This window comes from Salvelinus fontinalis, chromosome 1 (assembly GCF_029448725.1).
Source record: "Salvelinus fontinalis isolate EN_2023a chromosome 1, ASM2944872v1, whole genome shotgun sequence".
Classification (NCBI taxonomy): Eukaryota; Metazoa; Chordata; class Actinopteri; order Salmoniformes; family Salmonidae; genus Salvelinus; species Salvelinus fontinalis.
This window is the reverse complement of record NC_074665.1, coordinates 25,732,913-25,760,091: the sequence shown is the minus strand read 5'-3', so window position 1 is coordinate 25,760,091 and position 27,179 is coordinate 25,732,913. Positions and strand designations below refer to the sequence as shown.

The 27,179-nt window shown below is 44.0% G+C and overlaps 3 protein-coding genes across 5 annotated transcripts; 1 reads left to right on the top strand and 2 right to left on the bottom strand.

The window, feature by feature from the left end:
- Window positions 1-96: 96 nt before the first annotated feature.
- Window positions 97-7,680, bottom strand: LOC129851226 (DNA-directed RNA polymerases I and III subunit RPAC1-like). 3 transcript variants are annotated; one of them, XM_055917640.1, is made up of 10 exons: window positions 7,592-7,678; window positions 7,264-7,303; window positions 4,700-4,771; window positions 4,477-4,584; window positions 4,224-4,356; window positions 3,980-4,099; window positions 3,347-3,499; window positions 2,863-3,012; window positions 2,635-2,751; window positions 97-542 (listed from the first exon to the last, which is right to left on the bottom strand). In XM_055917640.1, the coding sequence occupies exons 4-10, from the start codon at window positions 4,558-4,560 to the stop codon at window positions 424-426; spliced, it is 876 nt and encodes a 291-aa protein (XP_055773615.1). In that variant the 5' UTR covers window positions 4,561-4,584; window positions 4,700-4,771; window positions 7,264-7,303; window positions 7,592-7,678; the 3' UTR covers window positions 97-423. The 3 variants fall into 3 exon arrangements, with proteins under 3 accessions (XP_055773615.1, XP_055773623.1, XP_055773608.1); XM_055917648.1 differs by lacking the exon at window positions 7,264-7,303 and having other exon boundaries at window positions 7,592-7,680; XM_055917633.1 differs by lacking the exons at window positions 7,264-7,303; window positions 7,592-7,678 and adding an exon at window positions 5,054-5,397.
- On the top strand, window positions 5,503-7,628 carry LOC129851244 (dual specificity protein phosphatase 13-like). The gene is made up of 3 exons (XM_055917659.1): window positions 5,503-5,869; window positions 6,098-6,312; window positions 6,423-7,628. The coding sequence occupies exons 1-3, from the start codon at window positions 5,646-5,648 to the stop codon at window positions 6,620-6,622; spliced, it is 639 nt and encodes a 212-aa protein (XP_055773634.1). The 5' UTR covers window positions 5,503-5,645; the 3' UTR covers window positions 6,623-7,628.
- An 8,400-nt stretch (window positions 7,681-16,080) lies between the features above and the next one.
- On the bottom strand, window positions 16,081-26,516 carry LOC129851205 (G protein-regulated inducer of neurite outgrowth 2-like). The gene is made up of 3 exons (XM_055917589.1): window positions 26,401-26,516; window positions 20,930-21,514; window positions 16,081-18,998 (listed from the first exon to the last, which is right to left on the bottom strand). Exon 3 carries the CDS (start codon window positions 18,987-18,989, stop codon window positions 17,403-17,405), a length of 1,587 nt encoding a protein of 528 aa, XP_055773564.1. The 5' UTR covers window positions 18,990-18,998; window positions 20,930-21,514; window positions 26,401-26,516; the 3' UTR covers window positions 16,081-17,402.
- Window positions 26,517-27,179: the final 663 nt, after the last annotated feature.

The window sequence follows — 27,179 nt, the reverse complement described above, 5'->3', positions numbered from 1 at the left end:
TGGGCAAGGCACTTAACCCCAATTAGTCCTGTAATTGATCTAGATAAGAGCATCCGTAAAATCTAAAGTATGCACAGATGTTGCAACATCAGTATATAGAGTAATATGCTTTACCTTTATTGTTTCATGAAACAAGTTCATACAGAACAACACATAACTGTGCACCTGGCTGAGAAGAGCCAATCCCGCCATTGACAAATTAGTTCTAAATCCCTCTTCATTCAGTAAAGACCTCAACCTATTTTTCTTGTATACCCAAAAGGACAAAATAAAAAATAAAAGAAATCCTCAGGATTCACACATTGTTCTGCTATTCCAACTGGTGTTGTATTCTACTGTCCAAAGCATGTTGACACCGGCTCATCACACACATATATCTAACCCATGTAGTGGGTATTTACATCTGGCCCAACTTAATAGCTCTTATTCCATCTCTGTGGAATCGAGTTCACTGAGGAATCTCTGACACTTGGTCATGAGAACTTTGATGGCCTCTGTGACCAGGACATCAGGTGCCAGGATGCCAGTGGATTCTACAGAAACTGTATGGGAAAGAGGAAAGACAGGATTGATGACAGTGTTCATGCACAGAATGCCAAACTATACTAAACGAACGAAGTACTAGAATCACTGAGGAAAAACAATTAGCTTCTACAGTGCAAAACAATATGGGCCACTACAACAAAATATTGAACAGGGAAAAAAATATAGCTATGCTAATGATCGGTCTTCTGATAGATGGAAAGGCTTTCCCAAAAACCTTCAATTAAATGTTAACTAGCTACAAAGTAACCTATTCCTATCTACCTGGCAGAATGCTATCATTATTATTTGCATCAATCCAGTGGGCATTTGTTTTGCAAGTCCTTCACGTGAGCTACAAACAGCTAACCAAAGATACAAATGCTGTTCATATGTACCTGAATTAAGGGGTAACTGAAGCAAAAGTTAGAATTTCATAAATGTTTCCCAGACCTCAAAAGTGGTCTCCTGGTGTGGTTTTAACATTTTTATGTACAACAAAAATTGGATGTTCTGGAAAAAAAAGGAAGAAAAAAAAGGACTGATTGTGTGAAAACCTAAAATAAAAATGTAACAAAACTTAAAGCCTTAATTCCCCCAACCCCCTTCCCACAACCCTTGCAAAAATATTCTAGTGAAAACACTATGGGCTATGTACTAAACTTAGCAAAAAAAGAAACGTCCTCTAACGTTCAATTGCATTTATTTTCAGAAAACCTAACATGTGTAAATATTTGTATGAACATAAGATTCAACAACAGACAAACTGAACAAGTTCCACAGACATGTGACTAACAGAAATGTAATAATGTGTGTCAAAATCAAAATTAACAGTCAGTGTCTAGCCACCAGCTGCATTAAGTACTGCAGTGCATCTCCTCCTCATGGACTGCACCAGATGTGCCAGTTCTTGCGCTGAGATGTTACCCCACTCTTCCCAGACATTTTTGGGGGGGGAATGGCCCTAGCCCTCACACTCCGATCCAACAGGTCCCAGACGCGCTCAATGGGATTGAGATCCGGGCTCGTTGCTGGCCATGGCAGAACACTGACATTCCTGTCTTGCAGGAAATCACGCATAGAACGAGCAATATGGCTGGTGACATTGTCATGCTGGAGGGTCATGTCAGGATGAGCCTGCAGGAAGGGTACCACATGAGGGAGGAGGATGTCTTCCCTGTAACGCAGCGTTGAGATTGCCTGCAATGACAACAAGCTCAAGCCAATGATGCTGTGACACACCGTCCCAGACCATGACAGACCCTCCACCTCGATCCCGCTCCAGAGTACAGGCCACGGTGTAACGCTCATTCCTTTGACGATAAACGTGAATCCGACCATCACCCTGGTGAGACAAAACTGCAACTTGTCAGTGAAGAGCACTTCTTGCCGGTAAGGTCTGGTAAGGACCTGCCTTACAACAGGCCTACAAGCCCTCAGTCCAGCCTCTCTCAGCCTATTGCGGACAGTCTGAGCACTGGAGGGATTGTGCTTTCCTGGTGTAACTCGGGCAGTTGTTGTTGCCATCCTGTACCTATCCCGCAGGTGTGATGTACCGATCCTGTGCAGGTGTTGTTACATGTGGTCTGCCACTGCGAGGCAGACCACATGTATCAGCTGTCCGTCCTGTATCCCTGTAGCGCTGTCTTAGGCATCTCACAGTACGGACATTGCAATTTATTGCCCTGGCCACATCTCCAGTCCTCATGCCCCCTTGCAGCATGCCTAAGGCACGTTCACGCAGATGAGCAAGAACCCTGGGAATCTTTCTTTTGGTGTTTTTCAGAGTCAGTAGAAAGGCCTCTTTAGTGTCCTAAGTTTTCATAACTGTGACCTTAATTGCCTACCGTCTGTAAGCTGTTAGTGTCTTAACGACCGTTCCACAGGTGCATGTTCATTAATTATTTATGGTTCATTGAACAAGCATGGGAAACAGGGCTTACACCCTTTACAATGAAGATCTGTGAAGTTATTTGGATTTTTACGAATTATCTTTGAAAGACAGGGTCCTGAAAAAGGGACGTTTGTTTTTATGCTGAGTTTACTAGACATTATGACTGTACATTTCACGAAACAGCAACATAGTGATTTCTAAATTCACTGGGTACCTACAGATAAAATGGTCCCGCACTCTTGCAAGTTTCACAGCATTCTTGAGGTCGTCATGTCGGAGAACCTCCCTACTGCAGGTATCTAAGCGGCTGTTCACCACCTTGGCAACAACCTTTCCTGAGACAGAGACGGAGAATTAACTACATGGAACTTAAATAGCTACAGTAAAAGTACAATTTCAGTATGTGCAAAGGACAATGCTTCAAAATGTTATAGCTACTGTTTTACCCCCATGGTTCTCCACTTCAATGACTCCAGGTGAGAAGCAGCGTTTTAGTCGCTCCGCTTTCTCCCCCTCCACTGTTTCCATTAGTGTGATCTCAGGAAGGAGTCTGTAACTGGCTGTAGCCACAGGTGAAAACTTGGCGTGGTCTTGACCTGGAAACATAGAGCATAGGATTAAGCAATCAGAACAGCTAAGAAAGATCACTAATTTCCACAGAATATGACGGAGATCTGTAGCGACAGGCAATGGTGTAGCGAGGGTAAATTAACGTAAAGTATTTTTATTTGGACGAGTGTTTATCCACCCATTGCTAAAAATGCATTGAAAATACAGGGAGCATCAACTTATTCAGACAAATATCAGGATTTACCCACATTATTTAAATTGTATACTACATCACTGGTTACAGGGCTTGAGAAAGGTTAAACTGTAGTGAGATTGCCATTGTGCAGACATTATAACATTTTGCAGAGAAAGTCCTCTCACCAATGCCTTTCACACAGTGCATGACTATATCCAGCTCCTGTCCAGGCCGGAGCTGCGCCAGAAGGATGTCCCCATGTACTGGACCGATGTTGGCATCTGCAAACACATCAGCTTGGTTCCCAATAGGGGCCCACTTCATGTCCTTAGAGTACACTGAGGAAAAACATTATAAAAAACGTAATACAATTCTACTCATTTTACCATGGGACAGAGAAATCTTTGCAGTTTTAAAGCAAATCTCCTACAAGTCTACACATTTTTCCATGACTTATGCCATGTTAATCATATGAGTAACTAAAAAAAATCAATAGAGGCCCCCTGTAGGTCAGGGGCCCTGGCCACGTGCCCTGCATGCCTGGTCGGTATTCGACAACGATTACGACAAGTTTAGATAACTGGCTAGACTAACTTAACAATCTAAAAATTGTTAGCTGACATGGCTAATTGAGTGACTGTCAGTGACTGACATAAAAACTACTGACACACAACCAAATTTCAAACTTGCACCATGTGCATTCTACTATTCTAACTCTCAACAGTAAGTTGAGACTCCCACCGACTTCCTAATGGGGCCCCTGAGCGTCCAGTGACCACTTATGCTTGGAGCTGGTCCTAGTCCACGGCCTTACCTACCCATGTGATTCAAGTAAAGTTCCCGGGGGTCAGCGGAGTCTTTGGTGGCTCTGGGGTTCCTGGTGCATTTGATCTTCAGTTGAAGTTGAATTGTGTCGATTTCTGTGCCTTCCTCGTCCCCTGAGAAAAGCACAAATGCCTTAAAACTGATGTAGTTGGCAGTGACCCTCTACAAGACAAGTCTTGGAACTTTCTGTTAACATTGTCAGAGGAAGGGGAGACAAGGTATGCAGCATAAATGTACCTGCGTTTCTGTACTCGAACAGTCGTGGGTCAGCCTTGATAGGGATCAAGCCCAGCCTGTGGGCAAGGATCTCATCCTGAATGATAGATGTATTGTTGTAAATAAGCACCTTCTCGACAGCCATAGTGGGGACCTAGGAGAGGGCGGATTAATACACGTCATGTTGCTATGTACCATATAAAAACATAATAAACATGGACACCACTAATTATTATATATTTTTATTGCCAGGGCGCTTTTGAGTAGTTGCTACCTCTGCTAGCAATATCCTTCGAAAGGCATTGGCGAGAGCAGCATCTATGCCCACCATGTCGAACTCCAGAAAAGTCTCATCCATTTGCACCACGTCGATTCTGAAATTCTGCAATATATACATAATATTGACGTAAAGGGTATTTTTGGCATTCCACTCAACAGACCTGAATGTAAAATTAGACCAGCATGATAATAGTTAGCTAACTAGCTAAGTTAGATACCTTTTGAAATTTCTGCAAGTTCCATGTGTCATCGTAGCCTGGATAATTGCCAGGGTAATCTGTTGTATGAACCTGGAAACATTTGAACAGTTTTAAAGTACTTATACGTCGCAGATCAACTCATGTATTGGCGTATTAAACACAGTACATATATTTCATGACAAATATGCTGTGTGCGAACTGTGTTGTTTTTTCTACCGTACTAACGTTAGCTAGCTAACGCGTTAGCTGCACATTATGTTTAGCCAGCAAATGTTGGCTACCCGTTAATTCCAATAAGATCTGCACATATTTTTCAGACACAAACAGTATCTTAATTTATCTGATTTCATTGTATAATCTTAAATCACTTACATTTTTTATATCAAATTCACCTAATATCACTCTATCCCGAATTTCATCCACGTTGCTCATGGTCGCTGCCATTTTAGCCAATGTTTTCATTGACGTCACAAGCTTCGCTCTACTTATTGTGGCGCTCTCAGGCGTCAGATAAAATGAAAACTGACAACAAAGACAAAAGGGAAAACTAGTTATCAGTATATTTGCTGACAAACCTAAATGCGTTTTAGACTGTCACTCCCCGAAATGTGTGGATCTGTGAATCATGCTGTATGCTGCTGTATGCAGCCAGAGATGTAGTAGGGTTGTAATAGCATTCTTCCTTTTTTCAACCCTGCAGACATTGAAGCCATTGGGCTTCAATGTCCACTAGAGGGGGTATAAAGTTGGAGTTATAGATTTTGTCAACACCGCTAACTGTTCCACCTGTTCATGTCAGTCACTTGCTGTCATAACGCAAGCTTGAAAACTCTTCCTACCTGGCACACCAGGCAAGCAAAAACAAGTGTGCCTAGTGAGAGTTTGCAGTACAGAGGCAATGGTCTGTTTATGTTCGAGACCTGTATGAGCTGAGGACTGTCACTGTTTATATTTCGGCTTTACAATGGCCAGTGAGGGAGTTTCAAGTACAGTGTCCAGCAAGACAGGTGAGCTACTGGGTTGTGTGTCAGGTGTCTCAGGCTCATGTGACTCTGGGCAGAGGTGTGAATGTGAGCCAGCTGTGTGTGAGCCTCCATCTCTGGAAGAGCTGGAAGAGGTGCTACATTCAGCCCAGAGCTCCTGTAGGCATGGAGACGAGGTGTGGCCCAACCTATACCTGGGGGATATGTGAGTACACCTGCTTTTCCAGTCGTAATTACACAGACACACACATGTGCATGCACACACCTATACTTACACATCACGTATGTTTGGATATGGTGTGTGTGATGGTGTGTTGTGTGTCTCAGCTACATGTTTCATGATAGGTATGGGCTGAATCAGTATGTTCTGTTGGCGTGTGTGTGCGTGAAGATGCGTGTTATTGTGGTGATATCTCTACGTTGTTTCTCCTAGGTATATGTCTCATAACAAGTATGAGCTGTGGAGGTTGGGCATCACTCATGTTCTGAATGCAGCCCATGGTAAGATGTGTTGTAAAGGCAGTGATGATTACTACGGTACCACAGTCAGCTATTACGGTGTTCCTGCCAATGACCTACCCACCTTTGACCTCTCACCTTTCTTTTACCCTGCTGCTCAGTACATCCACCAGGCATTAAAGTCAGGAGGTAAGCCACGATCCATACAGTGCGCTGGTGTGTGTGTTGTCTGTGCGTGAGTGTGTGCGTGAGTGTGAGTGACTGATGCGTGACTGTATATATTTTATTGTCTTCCCTAGGCAAGGTGTTAGTGCACTGTGCTGTAGGAGTGAGTCGGTCGGCTGCGTTGGTCCTAGCCTTCCTCATGATCTATCATCATCATCCTCTGCTGGCAGCCATCCGGCTGGTGCAGCAAAAACGATGGGTGTTCCCCAACAGAGGATTCCTAATGCAGCTTATTAACCTGGACTACACTCTTCACAGAGAGAGAAGGGACTGAATACACACACACCAGACCTGGGATAACTATAGTTTTGAATATTATTTGTGGAAAGTAACTATACCTGTGACTATAGATCCCAAAATGACTACTTTTTAAATACAGATCTCAGAAAGTAACCACTTATTTTTTTTAACGATTGGATGCCTTTAACTAATGGTAGGGTTGTATCTGGCACATAAACTATTGGATTAGCTACCTTCAACTAAAGGCATGGCTGTATCAGGAAATGCATGTTGCAGATAGAAATAGAATGAATAGAGCAAACACAATTTCCTATACTATTCAAATCTATCTTGCAGTCGATCATATTTGATGTACATAATGCATTTATATCTGAACATTCTGTACATTTCCAATCTCCTGAACCGGCCCCAGGTGTAGAAAATCAAGTCAAACCAATCATATTTTGTACAGATAAGTATAAATGAGTTGTGATGCTCAACTACATATCCTCTGGCGTGTTGATGTTAATGTGTTGATGTTCTCTTTATCCATAGCCAGAATGATTTTTGCAGTGCATGGTGATCAAACAGGTTTCCTGTTATATTCAGAGGTGTAGGGAGGGGGAAGTTTATGAATAAAAAAAAATTGTAATTATACAGATATTATACAAAACATGCACACAACAGTATTCATACCTTGTTGTTTTTTTTCAGTGTATGACTCTTTAGAACAGAACTGAAACGGTCAAAAACTGTAATTAATTTTATGATACCAGAAAATACTTCAGAGAAATTCAAAGCCATTTGTAAACATTGCAAACGGGAAGTTGGATGCTCAGAAAAAACTATTTTGAACCTCTTTGTCCATCTGAGAGTTTTTGTTTCAAATACACACTACACAACATATCCCCGAAATATATCATATGTAGTGTGCAACTCTTTGTATTTTTTAAAATATCAAACACACACTATCTTTAAAGGGATAGTTTACTCAGAATACAAATGAACATGATTTTCAACCTACCTTGTCTGTAGTTGATTCAAGAAGGCAGTTTAGGGATATTTAGTTCCCTTAGACAATTAACTGACATATTTTAGCAGTTACTGTTAGCATTCTCAGTAACATTAAATGATCACACTAGATATTTACAGCAGTCGCCAACTCGTCGATCTTCAAGTCATTATTAGTCGATCACTAAACATTTCGTTTTTTATTCCCGGTGCGATTGATTCAGAAGCCCTGCGCACAGGGTAAACAAAGTGTTCCCATTTTGAACAATTTAATTTGTCTGAAAAACTAACTCCGCCTTTCCCGGGGGACAGGGGCATCTGTGGATCGTGCGAGTGTGCCTACTGCGCTGGCCAATCGGATAGCTCAAATCACCGTACCTACAGCGCTTCCAAGACCTCCGCCACAGCAAATATTGATATTAGCCTAAGTAAGATTTTACAACTTTTAAAACCATGGCCACAGAGAGAATGTCAAAGAATACAGCAAATAGCTGCTGTTTTTACGAATGAGTTCATGATTCACTTTTTATTCAGCACTTTCAACACTATTACAAAACATAACATGCGCTTGAGTGGCCTAGCCAAGTGTATCGATAGGCCTGCGTTTTTATTATTATTAGCAGCTCGTAATGTCTATTTTAATATGAGGAATATTTAACTTTCTCTGGTCATAGGAACAACATGAATTTGTGCATGGCAGATGCGGTGCGACTAGAGTTTCGCCATCAGGTGGGAAACAGATGCACCATTCAAAACAACTCGGAACTGGGAACTCGGAAATCTCTGACTTCCGAATTCAGTGTATTCAAGACAACTGGGAACTTGAAAAAAACGAGCTCCAACTGGGATTTTTTTTGAACGGTCATCCAACTCGGAATTCCAAATCAGGAACTCGGGAATCTTTCTAGAGCTTCAACTTTCCGACCTGAAGATCTATGACGTTATGATTTGACATCGGGTTTTTTTCTTCAGAGTTCCCAGTTGTCCCAGCACCATTACCACAAGATGCTGATGTACCATCAGTCCAGTAAAATAAAAAAGCGAATTATTTAAATTAATGCTCAGCAGTAACTCTCAAGTTCTACACCCACCGATCTATTTTGTTATCAAAGATTGAGTTTTGAAATAGCCTGTAATATGGTCTGAGAATAACAATATTGTCAGGCCAGACATATAGCCAATATGCTGTGATAATGTAGCAGGCCTACTGCCCAGCCTCTTTCCTACAGAACAGTTTTTATTAGGTTAATGTAAAAAAAAATGTAAGTCATGCTTAAAAAAAATCTGAGTGGTAGATCTCGGCTTGATTTTTTACTGAGGAAGTGATCTTGACTCAGAAAAGGTTGGTGAACACTGATTTAGACTAATTCAACTAACTGTTGTAGTTTATGTTTCTTCATCAAATATTTGGCAGCCATCAAATATATATATTTTTGTTTTCAAATAACTTGCATATGTTCAAATACCTTCAAATATTATTTGTTTTTCTGAGAGATATTCAAAATACTTTCAAATATGATTTGTTTTTCTGAAACATGTATTTGAATGCCAAAGGAAATGATTTGTTTTTCTGAAACTTGTATTTGAATGCCAAAGGAAATAATTACTTTTTGTGTATTTAACTAATAATTGCCTATATTCAACTGCCTTGAGTATTTTTAAAGTTGGTATTTTCAAATAAACTACAAATACAACAATTGTCTTCCCAGGTCTTCCCAGGTCTGACACACAAGCTCGTTCTGATATGTCTTAATTTCTTTCTTTTTTTTTGGGGGGGGGGGGGGGGGGTTATGTGTGTATTATTATTGTATTGCTGCATTGTTGTAGCTAGAAACATAAGTATTTCGCTGCACCTGCAATAACATCTGCAAAACTGTGTACGCAACCAACACATTTTGACACACACACATGATAAACACGCAGTACACACACACACCCCTCCATTCCTCCCTCCTGTCATCTGGTGACCTCAGCTGTGACATAATGCCTGTTACATGACTCTCTTTCTTTCTCTGCTCTTTCTCTCTCTCTTTCCCCTTCTCTCCCCATTTCAATCTCTCATTTATCAACCCTGTATTGTAACCCTTTCTCTCTGATGGATACAGTGCCTTCGGAAAGTATTCAGACCCCTTGACTTTTTCCATATTTTGTTACGTTACAGCCTTATTCTAAAATGTATTAAATAAAAAAAATCTATCTACACACAATACCCCATAATGACAAATCGAAAACAGGCTTTATAAATTTTAGCAAATTTATACATAATTTTTTTTTTTTAAACATATTCACATAAGTATTCAGACCCTTTTCTATGAGACTCAAAATTGAGCTCAGGTGCATCTTGTTTACATTGATCATCCATGAGATCTTTCTACAACTTGATTGGAGTCTCCTTTGGTAAATGAAATTGATTGGACATGATTTGGAAAGGCACACACCTGTCTATATAAGGTCACACAGTTGACAGTGCAGTTCAGAGCAAAAACCAAGCCATGAGGTCAAAGGAATTGTCCGTAGAACTCCGAGACAGGATTGTGTTGAGGCACAGATCTGGGGAAGGGTACCAAAACATTTCTGCAGCATTAAAGGTCCCCTAGAACACAGTTGCCTCCATTCATCTTAAATTAAAGATGTTTGGAACCACAAAGACTCTTCCTAGAGATGGCCGCCCAGCCAAACTGAGCAATCGGGGGAGAAGGGCCTTGGTTAGTGAGGTGACGGAGAACCCGATGGCCTCTCTGACAGAGCTCCAGAGTTCATCTGTGGAGGTGGGAGAACCTTCCAGAAGGACAACCATCTCTGCAGTACTCCACCAATCAGGCCTTTATGGTAGAGTGGCCAGACGGAAGCCACTCCTCAGTAAAAGAAAGGCACATGACAATCAATGCACACTGTCATGTTGAGCCCGTTGTGAGTTGTGCAGCTGAGCGTTGTCTCCTGGGAATCTATCAGTGGAAACATTAATAATGAGATTCCACATTTTATAGGTACTTTTTTCTCTCAGATTGGTGTCCATTATATTACTTTCAGGCGTGTACTACTACTATATTAGGAACTATAAATCCTTTACATTATGAATAGTGTCATCTGTCCAGTAAATTCTGGAGGATGCTTCGTCACTGGTGAGGAGGTAAAGAATTGCAGAATGCTAAAAATGGAAGCTAACTGCAGAGGTGTGTGTGTGCGTGTGTTTGTGTGTATGCGTGCGTGTGCATGTGCGTGTGTGTGTATGAAGAGGAGCAGACCCGGTAAGAGGAGGGACTGTGCTGCCTGTTAAGGTAAGTTGACTTGGATCAAATGGGAAAGAGGTTTTGTTTGATTGTTGTTGACCAGACTGTTTTCTGCTCCGCTTAGGTTTTTCTGTCTCTGTAACTAACACACACCTCCTTTCCAGACGGTGTCAGCATGTCTCTAAAGAAGCGGTGCTATGAACCTCCATCTGTCTCTGAGCTGCTGGAGTTCCTGTTAGCCCACTGATGGACCACCAGCCATCCCTTTCTCCTCTCATCCCTCGCTTCTCTCACCTCATCCCTCTCTCCTCTTATCCATCTATCCATCTCACACACACACACACACACACACACACACACACACACACACACACACACACACACACACACACACTGAAACAAAATGGTTACTAAGGTATAATGCTCTGTGTGTCCTGAAGGCAAGGTGTTTGTTCACTGTGCCATGGACATCCAATGTTCTGGCCCTGGGGTATCTGATGGTCTACAAGAGCCTTTCTCTATCTGAACAGATCCATCGGACCAAACTCTGGCTTCCTGGAGCAACTCATACAGCTGGACCTCCTCAGGCAGCAGAGGACAGAGACAGAAACATGAATGAGAATACACATACAAACACACACACACACACACACACACACCATTCTGTATACATCTGGCCCTTCTTTAAACACTGTGTTAACAAACGTCCAAACGAGCTTCAACACCATACAACACTCCTTCCGTGGCCTCCAACTGCTCTTAAACACTAGTAAAACTAAATGCATGCTTTTCAACTGATCGCTGCCCGCACCTGCCCGCCCGACTAGCATCACTACTCTGGACGGTTCTGAATATGTGGACAACTACAAATACCTAGGTGTCTGGCTAGACTGTACACTCTCCTTCCAGACTCATATTAAACATCTCTAATCCAAAATTAAATCTAGAATCGGCTTCCTATTACACAACAAAGCCTGCTTCACTCACGTCGCCAAACATACCCTCGTAAAACTGACTATCCTACTGATCCTCGATTTCGGCGATGTCATGTACAAAATAGCCTCCAACACTCTACTCAGCAAACTGTATGCAGTCTACCACAGTGCCATCATTTTTGTCACCAAAGCCCCATAAACTACCCACCACTGCGACCTGTATGATCTCGTCGGCTGGCCCTCGCTACATATTCGTCACCAGACCCACTGGCTCCAGGTCATCTATGTCTCTGCTAGGTAAAGCTCCACCTTATCTCAGCTCACTGTTCACGATAACAACACACACCCGTAGCACACGCTCCAGCAGGTATATCTCGCTGGTCATCCCCAAAGCCAACACCTCCTTTGGGTGCCTTTCCTTCAAGTTCTCTGCTGCCAATGACTGGAATGAATTGCAAAAATCACTGAAGTTGGAGACATATCTCCCTCACTAACTTTAAACATCAGCTATCTGAGCAGCTAACAGATCGCTGCAGCTGTACATAGTTCATCTGTAAATAGCCCATCCAATCTACCTACCTCATCCCCATATTGTTTTTATTTACTTTTTGCTCTTTTGCACACCAGTACTTCTCCTTGCACATCATCATCTGCACATCTATCACGCCAGTGTTAATTTGCTAAATTGTAATTACTTCGCTACTATGGCCTATTCATTGCCTTACCTTCTCACGCCATTTGCACACACTGTATATAGACTTTTTTCAATTGTGTTATTGACTGTACGTTTGTTCATTCCATGTGTAACTCTGTGTTGTTGTTTGTGTCGCACTGCTTTGCTTTATCTTGGCCAGTGTGAATGAGAACTTGTTCTCAACTGGCCTACCTGGTTGAATAAAGGTGAAATATTTTTTTTAATTAAACACACCTTTTTTAAGTTTCATTTAAAGGGGCAATCTCCGTTAGTACATTCATTTTTTTTAAACGTTTAAATTAATTATATATACCCATTGATTCTTAAATACCCCGTGAGCTTAGTTCAACTGTCATACCCGATCATATTCCAAAAGATAAGCTTGTTTTACTCCCTTGATTATAAACAAAAACTGTATCGCCTAAGAACATGGTTACATTTCTCAAGCTCTCAACTGCAGGTTGAACCTTCCGTAGGTGAAAAATATTTAGCATTTTGTGAATTTTCCGCTCCAGTGACTTTGTTTTTGATAGCTTTACAGCAAGGTAGACAATGAGACACAACATATTTTAATTCTTTGTAGTGACTGAATTACAGTGTGACATTCTAAATACCTGACATCAGTGTCACCAAAGGTTAGTTTAACCTCAGTAATACAAAAGGGGAAACAGTTTCCTAGATGCTACCACCACTTCAGACTTCATCTAAGAGACTTTATTGCTAGCATCAACAGTAGCCTAGAATGCATTATCTGAGACATACACTTTATTAGGTAACACCACCCCGTTCACGAAAATGGATCGCTCCTATAGATAGTGAGTCACGTGGCTTGTTATATAAATCTGGCAGACAGGTATCGAGGCATTCAGTTACTGTTCGATTTAATGTTAGAATGGGTAAAACCAGTGACCTAAGCGACTTTGAGCGTGGTATTTTACACACGTCAGTGTCTAGGGTTTTCCGAGAATAGTACGACGAACAAAGAACATCCAGTCAGCGGCAGTCCTGTGGTCGAAAACAGCTCATTGATGAGAGAGGTCGAAGGAGAATGGCAAGAATGGTGCAGGCTAACCGACGTGCCACAAACAGACAAATTACGGTGCAGTACAACAGTGGTGTGCAGAGCTGCATCTCGGAACGCACAACTCATCGAGAAGCTCCAGTGGGCACGCCATCACCAACACTGGACAATTGAAGAGTTGAAAAACATTGCCCGGGCAATGAAAGGGAGTTCAGTTAACTTGAGGGGCCTGCGCAGTCCCCAGACCTCAACCCTATAGAGCATCTTTGGGATGAGATGGAACGGGCTGTTCGCAGCATGAATGTACCACCGTCCAATCTGCAGCAACTGCGTGATGCCATCACATCAGCATGGACCAACAACCCTGTGGAAAGTTTACCTTGTAGATTGCTCCGAAGAATTCAGGCTGCTCTGGAGGCAAAGGGGGGTTCAACCTGGTACTAGCTGGGTGTACCTAATAAACTGGTTATGTCCTAATATACATCAGTAGAGGCTGCTTAAGGGAGGACGGCTCATAATAATGGCTGGAATGGAGTGAATGGAATGGTAGCAAACACGTTTGATACCATTCCATTTAATCCATTCCAGACAATATTTTGAGCAATCCTCCCTTCAGCAACCTCCAGTGATATACATTAGACATAACCATTAATACAGGTTACTAAAGACCTGATAACAGCAGTAATATTCTACTGATAAGGACTGCTATTAACGTATCATCACTGTAACGGTCGTCTGTTGAAGAAGAGGTGGACCAAAGCGCTGCGTGGTAAGTGTTCATGCTTTTATTTCAACTGAACACTAAATACAAAAATAACAAAAAGAAGGAATGAAACAGTCCTGTCAGGTGCAGAAACACAAAACAGAAAATAACTACCCACAAAAACCATGTGGGAAAAAGCTACCTAAGCATGGTTCTCAATCAGAGACAACGATAGACAGCTGCCTCTGAGAACCACACCCGGCCAAACAAAGAAATACAAAACATAGAAAATGAACATAGAATGCCCACCCAAATCACACCCTGACCAAACCAAAATAGAGACATAAAAAGCTCTCTACGGTCTGGGCGTGACAGTACCACCCCCCCCCCCCCAAAGGTGTGGTTCCGGCCGCAAAACCTGAACCTATAGGGGAGAGTCTGGGTGGGCATTTCACCGCGGTGGCGGCTCTGGTGCGGAACGTAGACCCCGCTCCACCTCTGGCTTGGCCCACTTAGGGACCCTCGCCGCCGACCCCGGACTGGGGACCCTCGTAGCGGGGGCCAGACTGGAGGGCGCTTCTGGAGGCTCCGGGCTGGAGGGCGACTCTGGAGGCTCCGGGCTGGAGGCCGTCTCTGGAAGGCTTCGTGCCATGGATCACCACTGGAGGCTTCGTGCCATGGATCACCACTGGAGGTTTCTTGCCATGGATCATCACTGGAGGCTTTGTGCCATGGATCATCACTGGAGGCTTCTTGCCATGTATCATCACTGGAGGCTTTGTGCCATGGATCACCACTGGAGTGGAGAGACACACAGGAGGCCTGGCTCTGGGAGCAGTCTCAGGACTCACCAGGCTGGGGAGACATGCAGGAGGATTAGTTCCTAGCACAGGCACAGGACTCACCAGGCTGGGGAGACATGCAGGAGGCCTTGTCCTTGGCTGAGGCATTGGATACACTGGACCGTGGAGGCTCACTGGCGGTCTCGAGCGCAGAGCTAGCACAACTCATCCTGGCTGGATACCCCCTGTAGCCCGGCAAATGCGGGGAGCTGGAACAGGCCGCACTGGGCTGTGCTGGCGAACCGGGGACACCGTGCGTAGGGCTGGCGCAAGATACCCCGAGCCGATTAGACGCACCGGAGACCAGATGCGCTGAGCCGGCACCATCCCTCCTGGCTCGATGCCCACTCTAGCCTGGCCGATGCGAGGAGCTGCGATGTAGCATACCGGGCTGTGAATGTGCACTGGAGACACCGTGCGCTCCACCGCATAACACGGTGCCTGACCAGTACGACGCCCCACCCAGTAAGCACGGGGAGTTGGCTCAGGTCTACAATCTGACTGAGCCAAACTCCCCGTGTGCCCCCCCCAAAAGAAAATGTTGGGGGCTGCCTCTCGTGCCTGCTCCGCTGTGCCACCTCCTCAGGACGGCAATGTTCTCTCGTCTGTCCCCAGGATTTCCTCCCATGTCCAACTCTCCAGGTAACCACGCTGCTTGGTCCTCTTTTGGTGGGTAGTTCTGTAACGGTCGTCTGTTGAAGAAGAGATGAACCAAAGCGCAGCGTGGCAAGTGTTCATGCTTTTATTTCAACTGAACACTAAATACAAAAATAACAACGCTACCTAAGTATGGTTCTCAATCAGAAACAACGATAGACAGCTGCCTCTGATTGAGAACCACACCCTGCCAAACAACAAAGAAATACAAAACATAGAAAATGAACATAGAATGCCCACCCAAATCATACCCTGACCAAACCAAAATAGAGACATAAAAAGCTCTCTATGGCCAGGGCGTGACAATCACGCCCTCCACTACAAACCCAACAATGATGAACAGCCTGTGCTGTGACCTGAAATGGCAAAATATGATAAAGGAATTGTATTCAAACTATACTGTAAAGAACAAAAGAGCCCTTTAATGCCAAGCTTGGTAATGATTTAATACACAAGAATAACTTTCTTAAACATTCATATTACTGATTTAATGATAAAACAGTTATTCCCGCATTGTAGCAACAGTAAAAGCTACTTTAAATCTGGTTATAATTGATTGAGCAAAATCTCTTTCAAACGCAATATGGAAATGACATACTTGAAAGGTTTATCAAACTGACCGGCTAGTTGTAACTCATCCATTTTACAATAGGCCTACCACTTCAGTACATTTTTATGGCACAGTAAATTGATGAGATACTGTTACAGTGGTGCTAGTTAAACTTTAACCCTCTGGTTAGATACAGTACATGACTAAAACATTGGCTGTAGTTTTGAGACAATCCTCATGCAGAACATATAACACATTAGATCCTTTACCCATAATGTTTTAGAGACATATTAAAGTACAGGGTCAAATGCAATAAATGTTCATATGACAAAGTTGAAAAATGTAAAGAAAATATTATTCACAAATAGGCTATTTGGCCTATTGTTATGTGCATTAATATATTGAATGATATCTGCTGAGATTTCAGCTTTCTTGATCAACGTTTTCCAGTCTGTTAACCCTTTCTCTATGTCACGGTGTTCTCAGCTGCATCAGTGTCAGACGAATCATCTGAGATCACAGAATTTGAGGTTAGTTAAAGACTTATTTTATGCCAGTCGAATGAAGTACTGATAAATCAGGATTGTGATAACTTTTCTAGATTTTTAATGTGATTATGGAGCAGTAGAAATAATGTGAAAAGAAATGCAAAAACGAAAACTACTGTATGCTTCAAACATTCACACAGAATTTGATTAAATCCTAGTATTAGAAATGAGAGGAAGATAGACATATATTTCTAGCCATTGTGATTAGAAGTCTATGGTGTATTGATGCTTTCTTTTCCCACTCTGTGTTGTTAATAACCTTTAGCTTGTCTATTTACAGAAACCCCTAGTTATTCCCCCCTAGTAAATAAATCAACTCTAAATGATAAAGAAATAATTGTATCCCTTTGTTTGACTGTTGTGGCAGCGCTCTGTTCTATCACTGGGCATCTATGCTGATGATGAAGGTACAATTACGAATGAATTCCATCCAAATACAACCTTTCACTCTCTGTCCATTCACCTCTTTTATCAATATGATGGTAGGTTCTTGTACACATGCCAATATTCTGACTGACACACAGATGATCTTATTCACTACGTGAGGCTGGTCACACTGTCTCTGGTGTTTTGGGGTCACATTTGATGCATAATAAAGCTGCAGCCATCTTGACCACTAAGCACAGTGTTCAGGTCTCCCCCTGTCAGTCCACAGTCGTGCTGGAGCTTGCGCAGCAGGCTGGGGTCCTGATTGAGCCCATCACCCCTCCCCTCTTCTTCCTGCCGCCGGCGCCACTACTGCTCTTCCTGGACGTGGCCGTATCCTGGCAGGAAAGGTTAGCAGCGCGGCCAGCCGTCTCCTTGATCTGCAGCTCCAGGTGCTTTTGGATGGCCAGACCCAGCTCCTCAGGGTCCACGGACGCCCCGTACACCTCCCACGTCATTCCTTCCGCGTCCCACTTCACCTCCTTCACTGGGGACTTCTGGGATGTATCCGTCTCATTCCCGCTCTCGTTCCCATTCTCGTTCCTGTTCTTCTCCACCAGGCAGACCTGGGGGAACATATGGGCCAGGCGTACCTCGTGGATCTGCCCAGTCTGCACCCCCACGTCCCTGAGCTCCCTGTGGGATGTCATAGTCCCTGTGTTCCTGGTGGCTCTATTGTTGCTGCTAGGACAGCTATACTCCTGCTGCTGCAGGGCTCCACTAGGGGGCAGAGTGTTGGCCCAGGAGCAGTTGAGGTTGCAATTGAGGTTGCAGCATTGCAGCAGGCGCTTGGCATCCAGTCCTGTCTCACTGACGGAGGACATGAGGCAAGGGAGAGAGATGAGGGTAGGTGCCGGGTGAGGTGGCAGCACCCTCTGGTCCCTGAACTTACCTTCGGTGCCTGGAAAGCGTGGCAGCAGCTGGGCAGGGGCGAGGATGGGCTGGGGGTGGCAGTACGCCGCAAACGTGTCCTCCAACGCCCCGTGGTGGTGGACAAAAGCGCAATAGCAGATGGCCTCCTCACATGAATGTTGTTGTTGGGTCTCATCGCTGACCTCAGCGGCTGTGTTAGAGGGGCCAGGGGCACCGACCCTGACACTCCCGGCCTGAGGCTGCTGTGTGGGGCTGCCTCCTCCACCATTTCCCCCTCTGCAGGTGGTGTTGACAGGATTGCAGTTCTGGACCTGCATGGGCTGCTTGCAGGCAAACCTGGAGAAGGCCTGAGGAGAGGCATCCTGGAAAAGGTAGTCTCTCCCTGGATACAAAGGGCAGCTGGTCTCACTGCGGGGTGGGGGGGCAGGGACCTCCCTGAGCATGTGGAGGGTATCTGAGTGACTCCTCTGGACAGGCAGCCTGGACAGATCGAGTCCTCTCAGGTCTTTCTGGGATGATGACGAGGGGTAGGGCTCCTGGTTCTCTCCGAAGGCTGATAACACGTCCCCGCTGGCTTGGTGACCATGGCTGGTGATGCCCTCTTCATGGCGATGGGCTGTGTATGATGACTCAGCCATACTGTGAGGGCGAACAGCAGTCCTGGGGTCCACATGGTCAGGTGTGTGTTGTTGGATGGTGTGCTGGACAGCCTGAGTAGGACCCTGGCTGTAATTTTTTCTGTCTCTGTTAGAGCGTAGAGCTGTATGCTCGCTGGAGCTCTTCCTGAGTTCCTCCTGCCTCGGGGGACCTGTCAGCCCGTCTGTGGAGCTCTGGGAGAGGGGTAGAAAGGGGTCGGTAATGAGGGCAGAGTCAAGGGAAACACTGCCCTCTGGTGGGTATAACTCAGACACAGGACGCTCACTCTCTGCCATGGGAAAGCCCTGGAACACAATGGAAACAGACAGAGCATCAACAATATGGCTCAGGGATATAAGCTCTTGTTGTATGATACGGAGAGCTAACACAGTTTATGCATGAGGACGCCCTGATGAAACCAGTCATCTGGTACCTTGCTAATTGCTTCATTATGAGATGAGTCATCATCCGGCTGGGAGTAGTCTAGTGTAACGCCAGACTTGACAGCTAGAATTTCACAGTGTTTTTTTACATTTTTATAATTGAAGTTGAGTCTAGTCCCAAGTGTTTTCAAAGTGTTAGTGTAGTTGTTTTGTTGCTTTACAAGAGAGACACAGACACAACCATTTGGTCTCTGCAGCTTAAACGTTAAGGCCTTGATTATCTCTTGTACACAGATTGTGGTGCCAGCCTAAACCAGAGGGTCATTGGTTTTGTCCACTACAGAAGGGGGCATGCCATGAGCAAACTGGTCAGGTATCTCTCACTCACAGTGGCAGAGATTAGGCCGTTCAGATTGGGTCTGGATCAGCCCCTCACTGATCCATAAGATTACAAGAGAAACACAGGATTGTCTATGTCTTCTTTGAGAGCATTAGGGGGTGTCTTCAATGTAGGCTCTCTAAAGCTTTGGTAGTGGATGTGTTAACTTGTGACATGGCGTGATGATACGATGTCGGCTAGAGTGCTGAACCTCAATCACATAACCTTTAAGCCAAATGCCCTTATATTATATACACACAAAACATAAATGATCATGTACCTTTTATGGGCTTTTGAAAAATGTGCATTTAATTTTCCATTGATGTTTTGTTATTCTACTTTACTTATGAGGCCTCTAGGGGCAGTTTAAAAAGCATCACCAATGAGTCTGCTCTACCCTTGGAGCCAAATGCCCCATGGTGGCTCTCCATCCCACCCCAGTCCCATGGTACACCTCCTCGTTATTTACATGTAGGGTCTCTGTGAGGGGCTCTACAGGCTGAATATGAATATTATAATGAATAATGAATATCAGTTACAGTCTTTTTGGGATAACATGCATGATAAAGACCATGTTGGTCTCTGTGCCTTATTCAGTGTACTTATTGAAGGAATCTGTGTTGACAGCTCACAAGCTGAATGTTTCCACAGTGAATTACAACATATGTAAATCCTATTGTCTACAGACAAGACAAACCCATTCAATTCAATGTTTACAATGTTGACAGATAACAGCAAACGCTCAAGTCATTTAATGTTGTGCAGTGAAATCACTGTATGGCCTGGTGTCAGTGGGCAAAGTGTTAGCATGCCTCTCTTTAATACTGACTGACTAGCCGCATGTTCCCCACAGCTAACAAGCTGCTGTTGATCCGAAGCGCGGAGTTGTCTTTCTCCTGTAAATTGGCTACATCTAAGCTGGTTTGAAGCAAAGGTCACTTCTGACAATAGACAGAACAGGCAGATGATATGCCATAAAGTGTAGGAACATGTGGCTAGCCAGTAAAAAATAATGGTGTGCTAACACTTTGCCCACTGACACGAGAACAAAACATCTGATCTGTGGTAGTCTGAAAATAGAGATGTGAGAAGTCAAATTAATGAATTCGTGGCCTTTTTTCTTTTTACAATAATGTTTCTTTTTACAATAATATTTCAGAATATACCTCCTCACACAATGCAACAAATGGATATTCTTTCTGCTATGCTATACACACATCTAAATAATAATAATGCCTCAACTATCTGAACTTTGTATGAGACTAGGGGCAGATTGTGACTGACTGCATGTATTGACTCACTCAAGGGCCTACATCAACCCCCCCCCCCCCCCCCCCCCCCCACCCCCACCCTACACACACATGCATGCAGTACATACGCACGCACACACATGCAAGCCACGCATGCACACACATCCACACGCAGAGATTTAACCATTTCATCCTGAAAAGTCTCTGTTGTAACCCCTGCTTACCTTTCAGGAAGAATATGAGATCCGTGCCTTATGTTCCTTTTCTCTCCTCCTCCTCTCCCTCTCTTCCTCAATCACTCTCTGTCAGAGTCCAGTTATCCCCCAGGATCCCAGGAGAACCCCTGTTAGTCCAGGATGTTGGAAAGGAAAAGGAAAGCGCTTCTCCTTCCCTCAAATCCACAGGTGACCCCCCCCTCTCTCACCACGCACCATTCACAGCGCCCTCCCTTCGACTAGTCTCCTCCTCTTCCTTCTCCCTCCCTCCCTCTTTCCTGGCTGTGAACAAGATGGAGGAAACCTTGAGATAATCCTCTCTTTCATCTGATTACAAATGAGAGGCTGCGAATCTTTAAATCCCTTTCCAGGAGACAAGAGTAGTGTGTGTGCGAATGTGTGTGTGTCTATATGTGTGTGTGTGTGTGTGTGTGACGTTTTTAGAGGATGGGTGGTGGTGGTTGTTTGGCTTTGTGTGTGGTGTACAGGGGGGTGGTAGATAGGACTAGGGGATTGGATGGAGAGAGGGGGAGGGGGAATGATAATGAGATGCACAGATAGTCAGGAAGACAGCGTCATTGTCACTCCATCCACCTGGGAGAAAAAAAAGAGACAGAAAAATGCATGAATGGGTGTTATCGAATAGAAGGTTTCACGGCGATAAAACAGCCTCCCCTCACACAGACAGTCAGTCTCTGTCTCTCTCGCATCCTCTTCTCTCTCTCTCTCTCCCACTCATCCTCCTCTCTCTCACACACACACACACACACACACACACACACACACACACACACACACACACACATATGCACACACCCACGCACACACACATTGTTTTGACTCCTACCTCACCTACTCCTTTACACACTCCCCATCACTCTCGCCCACTCTCCATCACTCTGTCCCTGTTGCTATGGAAACTGCAATACTCAATGGGACTCTGATGAATGTTCATTTTCTATGTTGCTGTGAGGCGACAGACAGCAAAAACATGTCAGCCGGGAAACGACAGTGCTCATGGTTGTCAAGTAACAAGAGAACAATGTGATTTTATGTCAATTTTTTTGTGCATTGATGTCACATGCCATGGTATGTCCGTGTTTTGCATGACAATTAATTAAAAAGCAGTAATGTCATTTGCTTGAGAAGTCACATTAAGATGGGAAGTAATGGGAGTATTAAACAGTATTTCTTGTAGTTCATACGGCTATGGGTAGAAGTTGCCCTTAAGCACAGATCTAGGATCAGCTTACCCTTCCCAAATCAAACCTTAACCATTAGGGGGAACAATGAAAAACTGACCTTAGATGATTATCCAGGGTCAATTTACTGTATCCTGCTTTGCTAACATGCTAGTCAGACAAACCTGGCTAATTTACAGATGTGTGAGTGAGAGTTTGTTGGCTGTACAAGAGGGTAAAGACCGGGGGATGGGGACCCAGAGTAAAGGACCACTCCTCACCGCAGTAACAGGTGGAAAATAAAAACAGACAGGGGGTTTGAGTGTAAGACAGAAAATGTGTGATCAAACAAAAGGCAGTCATAACAAAGCTTGTCAGACATATCACATTTCCTTGTTTGGGTTATTTTAATTGTACATCTGTAGAAGCTCAAATGGAATAATGATATGTATCTGGCAGAAGGAACACAAGTAATCTTTGATCTTGGTAATTAGCGGTGCTTAGTGCATGCTGCTATGATAAAAAAAATATTGTTTTTTTGCATTGTTAACCGAGGTGAGGGTAGGGGTTGTGTGTGATTGGATGGGCTACACTTGTGCAGTATTTCAAGTACAGGGGTTGGGATTGTTTTAGTAGAAGTTCTGGGGGGAGGGGAGGGAGGTAGTGTTAGTATTAGGAGCAAAAGTCTCATTACGGCAGACTGAACATCTGGAGGAGGGCAGTGGCAGGGATAGACGTGTGGGGATTAAAAGTCAGATTTCAAAGAGAGAGTCAGCGAGGGATGGAGGATTGTGGAAGATCCTGCTGGCCAACAGCCTTCACAGCTAAGAACAATGTCAGGGAGGGCACCTGTACCAATTACAGTAACAGTTTTAGGACCTAAATAGTATCAGGCGTAAGGAAGGGTAAGGAGACAGATTGAGACAAATGTCATTCGTCAGTAAATTTCTCCAGCTGGCAAACCATATTGTTGCAAACTGAAATTAAATGAGATCCACTATCATACAACCCTGATAGTATCTCAGCAACAGCAATGCCCTAGCATGGCCGTGATATCTTTCCCGGCATTGTTGTGACAGGAAAGCCTTAGCTGCATGCATTCAGATATAATTCAGATATAACATGGCTGATACACCCGGCTCACTGAATAGATCCCCTACTACTCCCTGCACACACAAACAACTCCCCAATTCTTTGCGCAAACTATCCATGATCATTTGAATAAGCATTACAAAAACACCTTATATCAGCAGTTCCAGCTAGCACATAACGTTCTCAGAACCATGTGTTATTTTGCATACAACCTTCCCACAACTTTCTGGGAATGGTGAAGGATAGTTGCTTGGCTTTGATACAGTCTCAGCACATTTAAGGAACTTGACAACAAAAACATTATTTTCTTGGTATTACAAAAAGGCACATTGGTTTCCTTTCCCTGTAAGTAGTCTGTGGACAAGGTATGACAGCAATCCATGCTTTGGTTTAGTTTCCCTGGCACTGTTTCCACATGTTCATGTTTTAACATGTGTGGCATAAATCATTTTCAAGTCATGGGACTTGAAAAAGATAATACAACAACAACAAAAAAACATGCGGTAATTTGTTTTACTTTTTAAAATCATTTTGAAATGCAAGAGACTTTCAGATAGGAGTCTAGGTGTAATTTAGTGTTTGGCCACCAGATGTCAGCAGTGTGTGTGCAAAGTTTCAAACTGATCCTGTGAAGAATTACATTACTGCACAATATTTTGTATCAAGTCTGTCAGGAGTTTGCCCAAATGTGCCGAATTGGTCAATTGATACATTTTCTTTTTTTATTATTATTTTTTTTTTTATTTTATCCCCTTTTCTCCCCAATTTTCGTGGTATCCAATCGCTAGTAATTACTATCTTGTCTCATCGCTACAACTCCCGTACGGGCTCGGGAGAGACGAAGGTTGAAAGCCATGCGTTCTCCGAAGCACAACCCAACCAAGCCGCACTGCTTCTTTAACACAGCGAGCCTCCAACCCGGAAGCCAGCCGCACCAATGTGTCGGAGGAAACGCCGTGCACCTGGCCCCCTTAGTTAGCGCGCACTGCGCCCAGCCCGCCACAGGAGTCGCTCGAGCGCGATGAGACAAGGAAATCCCTACCGGCCAAACCCTCCCTAACCCGGACGACTCTAGCCCAATTGTGCGTCGCCCCACGGACCTCCCGGTCGCGGCCGGCTGCGACGGAGCCTGGGGGCGAACCCAGAGACTCTGGTGGCGCAGTTAGCACTGCGATGCAGTGCCCTAGACCACTGCGTCACCCGGGAGGCCCCAATTGATACATTTTCAAGTACATAACTATAGAGAACATACAAAAATGCTATATAATAGCTACTGCTAATTGGACACTGCAGTTAGATTAACAAGAATTAAAGCTTTCAGCCCATATAAGACATGTCTATGTCCCGGAAAGTTGGTTGTTGTATACAACGTCATTCTAGTCACATTAGCGCACGTTAGCAACAACCGTCTCGGTTTAGGGACACCCATCCTGTAGAGGTTTTTAAAGAAATATGGAGAAATCTTTCATGGAAAGCTGGGTAGCATTAAAGACATTACAGTGAAGCTAAGCATTAAGTCAGACAGCAAACCAACATTTCTGAAAGCACAGCCCGTACCTTATGCTTTCAGAGCAAAAGTCGAGGCTGACTTGGACGCTTTAGTAAAAACAAAGAACTGTCAGCGTGAGTGAATGGGCAACACCCATCATACCAGTCCTTAAGAAGGATGGTGGAATCAGGATATGTGGAGACTTTAAAGTCACAGTTAACCCTGTGTGGTCCGCTGAGCAGTATCCGCTACCACACATAGACAAACTTTTTGAGGGTTTAGCTGACAATCAAAAGTTAAGCAAAATCGACCTCTGACAAGCCTGCTTGCAGATGCACGTGGATGAAAAGTCAAAGGACACAAAAGGGGCCTTTCAGGTACTGTCGATTACCGTTTCGATTCACAAGTGCGCCAGCGCTGTTCCAGAGGGCAATGTTCCAGATCTTGAGTGGATTGCCAGGAGTACAATGCTACTTGGATGACATCCTCTTTACTGGAAAGGACGAAGAGGACCATCTCCAGAACTTGGATGCGACCTTACAGAGATTAAAAGATTATGAACTGCAAGTTCGTAAGGACAAATGTCAATCATCAGTGTTAATTTTTGCCACTCCAACTCATTGGTGACAACGGACCACAGCTAGTGTTTCAAGAAATGGCTAATGTCCTACAGGTGAATGGCGTACAACTCATCAAGTCCACGCCATATCATCCATCAACCAACGGGCTGGTGGAGAGGTTCGTACAGACCATGAAACATCTCAGGGTCAAGGGACACTGCACCAACGCTAGAACAGCTTCCTGCTATCCTTTAGGAACATGCCTCATGCAACCACGAGGGCTTTGCCTGCATCGCTACTCATGAAGAGAGAGCTACGCACAAGTTTCGATCTACTCAAACATTCGAACTCAAATGAGACAGTCCTACGTCAACAGGAGAGTCAAGTCAAACGTTGTGAACTGAGAGCAAAGGACAGAGTTTTCAATCCTGGAGAAACTGTCTTAGCTAGGAACTACCTCAACGGACCAAAGTGGGTTCCTGCTACAGTCATTGCTCAGACTCGTCCTGTGTCCTACATTGTCCAGACTGCAGAGGCCGTAGTCTGGAAAAGCCACACAGATCAGTTACTGTTGAGAAAAGTAACACAGACAGAACCACAAGTCGTGAGTGGTTTAGAACTGTTACTAGGTGACACCCTGACCCAGCAGTCGTCACCTAGGGGTTTAAAGTCACCTTCTCAGGACTGTTGTTCATAGTGGGGACAATTAAAGTAGGTGGGGAGGAGATGTGGTGTGTTGGGGTTGTGCCAGAGAGCATCATGGGAGTTGGATGTTGTCATATTGTAGATAAATGGTTGATCTAATTCCTGTCTCCCGGGATACCCACAAGACAAAATACTAATGTCCATGTTTATGTCCACGACAGCAAACAAAATGAAAGTGCCACATATGCTGCATTTGATCCCCTGTGCTGTGTACATATAGGACATTCGTATGTGTGCATAAAGGAACAGGACCATATGGTACAACACAGCAAAACATTTGACCTATTGGACACTCTTTGAAACTCTTATCTGCATACAAACCCGTAACAATCTTATATAACCACCTGTCACCGACTGAATTAAGTTATAATACAAAGCCATGCATGTATGTGGTAATAGGAAGGATTGGAAGGCATAATAACTTGTCCTGTCCAATTTAATGTCTCTTATTACCTTCATAAAGGGTCGGGTCTGTGTTGTTCCAGTGCTCCTCTCTAGTTTCTTTGTTCTGTTGCTTTAGCTACCTCAGCGTTAGCCACAGCACCCCTCTCGTGCTGTGGAGCTCACACCTGTTCCTGTGAAAACTGTGGATTTGGTGTAACGCTTATCAGCAGTTCCAAAGTGCACTATTGTTCATTCGCAGGTGCTTTTTAAAGCTCAGTTCCTTTTTTCTGTCCCTACAAACACGCCTACTCACGCAAATCTGAGACACACCTACTCTACATCTGCATATTCAGTTTCACACTCAGGCTCACACCTTGACCTAGATTGCATCCCAAGCCAATTTGTTTCACCTATTCTGGCTTCACAGTTCACAGTCCCTGATAGAAGAATCTGCCTAGTATGCATAATTATCATCTGATGGCTTTCTATGATTTATGCAAAGCACTGTTTTATTTTGAAACCCAGGAGAACATTTTGAGCTGAAATTAAGGAACTCATATCAAAAACTGGAACAAAATATTATAATGTAAGACACAGTTTGCAGAATCTACAAAGTGTGACTCCTCATCAACCATATATACTGGATGTGTTGTTATTGGGTTGCTTAGTCACACTTTATCCACACCCTTCACATTGACAGTAGAAGTTTTCAAAGCTTTAGGATCGTCAGCTATCAGATGCCATAGCCTGTAATCCACAGAGGTAAAAGGGCGAGGGTCAACCACCACCAATCGAAATTGAGATTAAGGCGATGGAGCTACAGTGCCTTTAGAAAGTATTCATACCCC

Bases quoted from the DNA above. Each gene is read 5' to 3' on its own strand.
- LOC129851226 (XM_055917633.1), bottom strand. From the start codon at position 5,143: ATGAAAACATTGGCTAAAATGGCAGCGACCATGAGCAACGTGGATGAA. The intron at 4,585-4,699 runs GTATCTAACTTA...TATATATTGCAG, and splicing joins ACTTGCAGAAATTTCAAAAG to AATTTCAGAATCGACGTGGT. The intron at 543-2,634 runs GTAGGTACCCAG...TTTCCCATACAG, and splicing joins AGTGCGGGACCATTTTATCT to TTTCTGTAGAATCCACTGGC.
- LOC129851244 (XM_055917659.1), top strand. From the start codon at position 5,646: ATGGCCAGTGAGGGAGTTTCAAGTACAGTGTCCAGCAAGACAGGTGAG. The intron at 5,870-6,097 runs GTGAGTACACCT...TGTTTCTCCTAG, and splicing joins AACCTATACCTGGGGGATAT to GTATATGTCTCATAACAAGT. The intron at 6,313-6,422 runs GTAAGCCACGAT...TGTCTTCCCTAG, and splicing joins CCAGGCATTAAAGTCAGGAG to GCAAGGTGTTAGTGCACTGT.
- LOC129851205 (XM_055917589.1), bottom strand. From the start codon at position 18,989: ATGGCAGAGAGTGAGCGTCCTGTGTCTGAGTTATACCCACCAGAGGGC.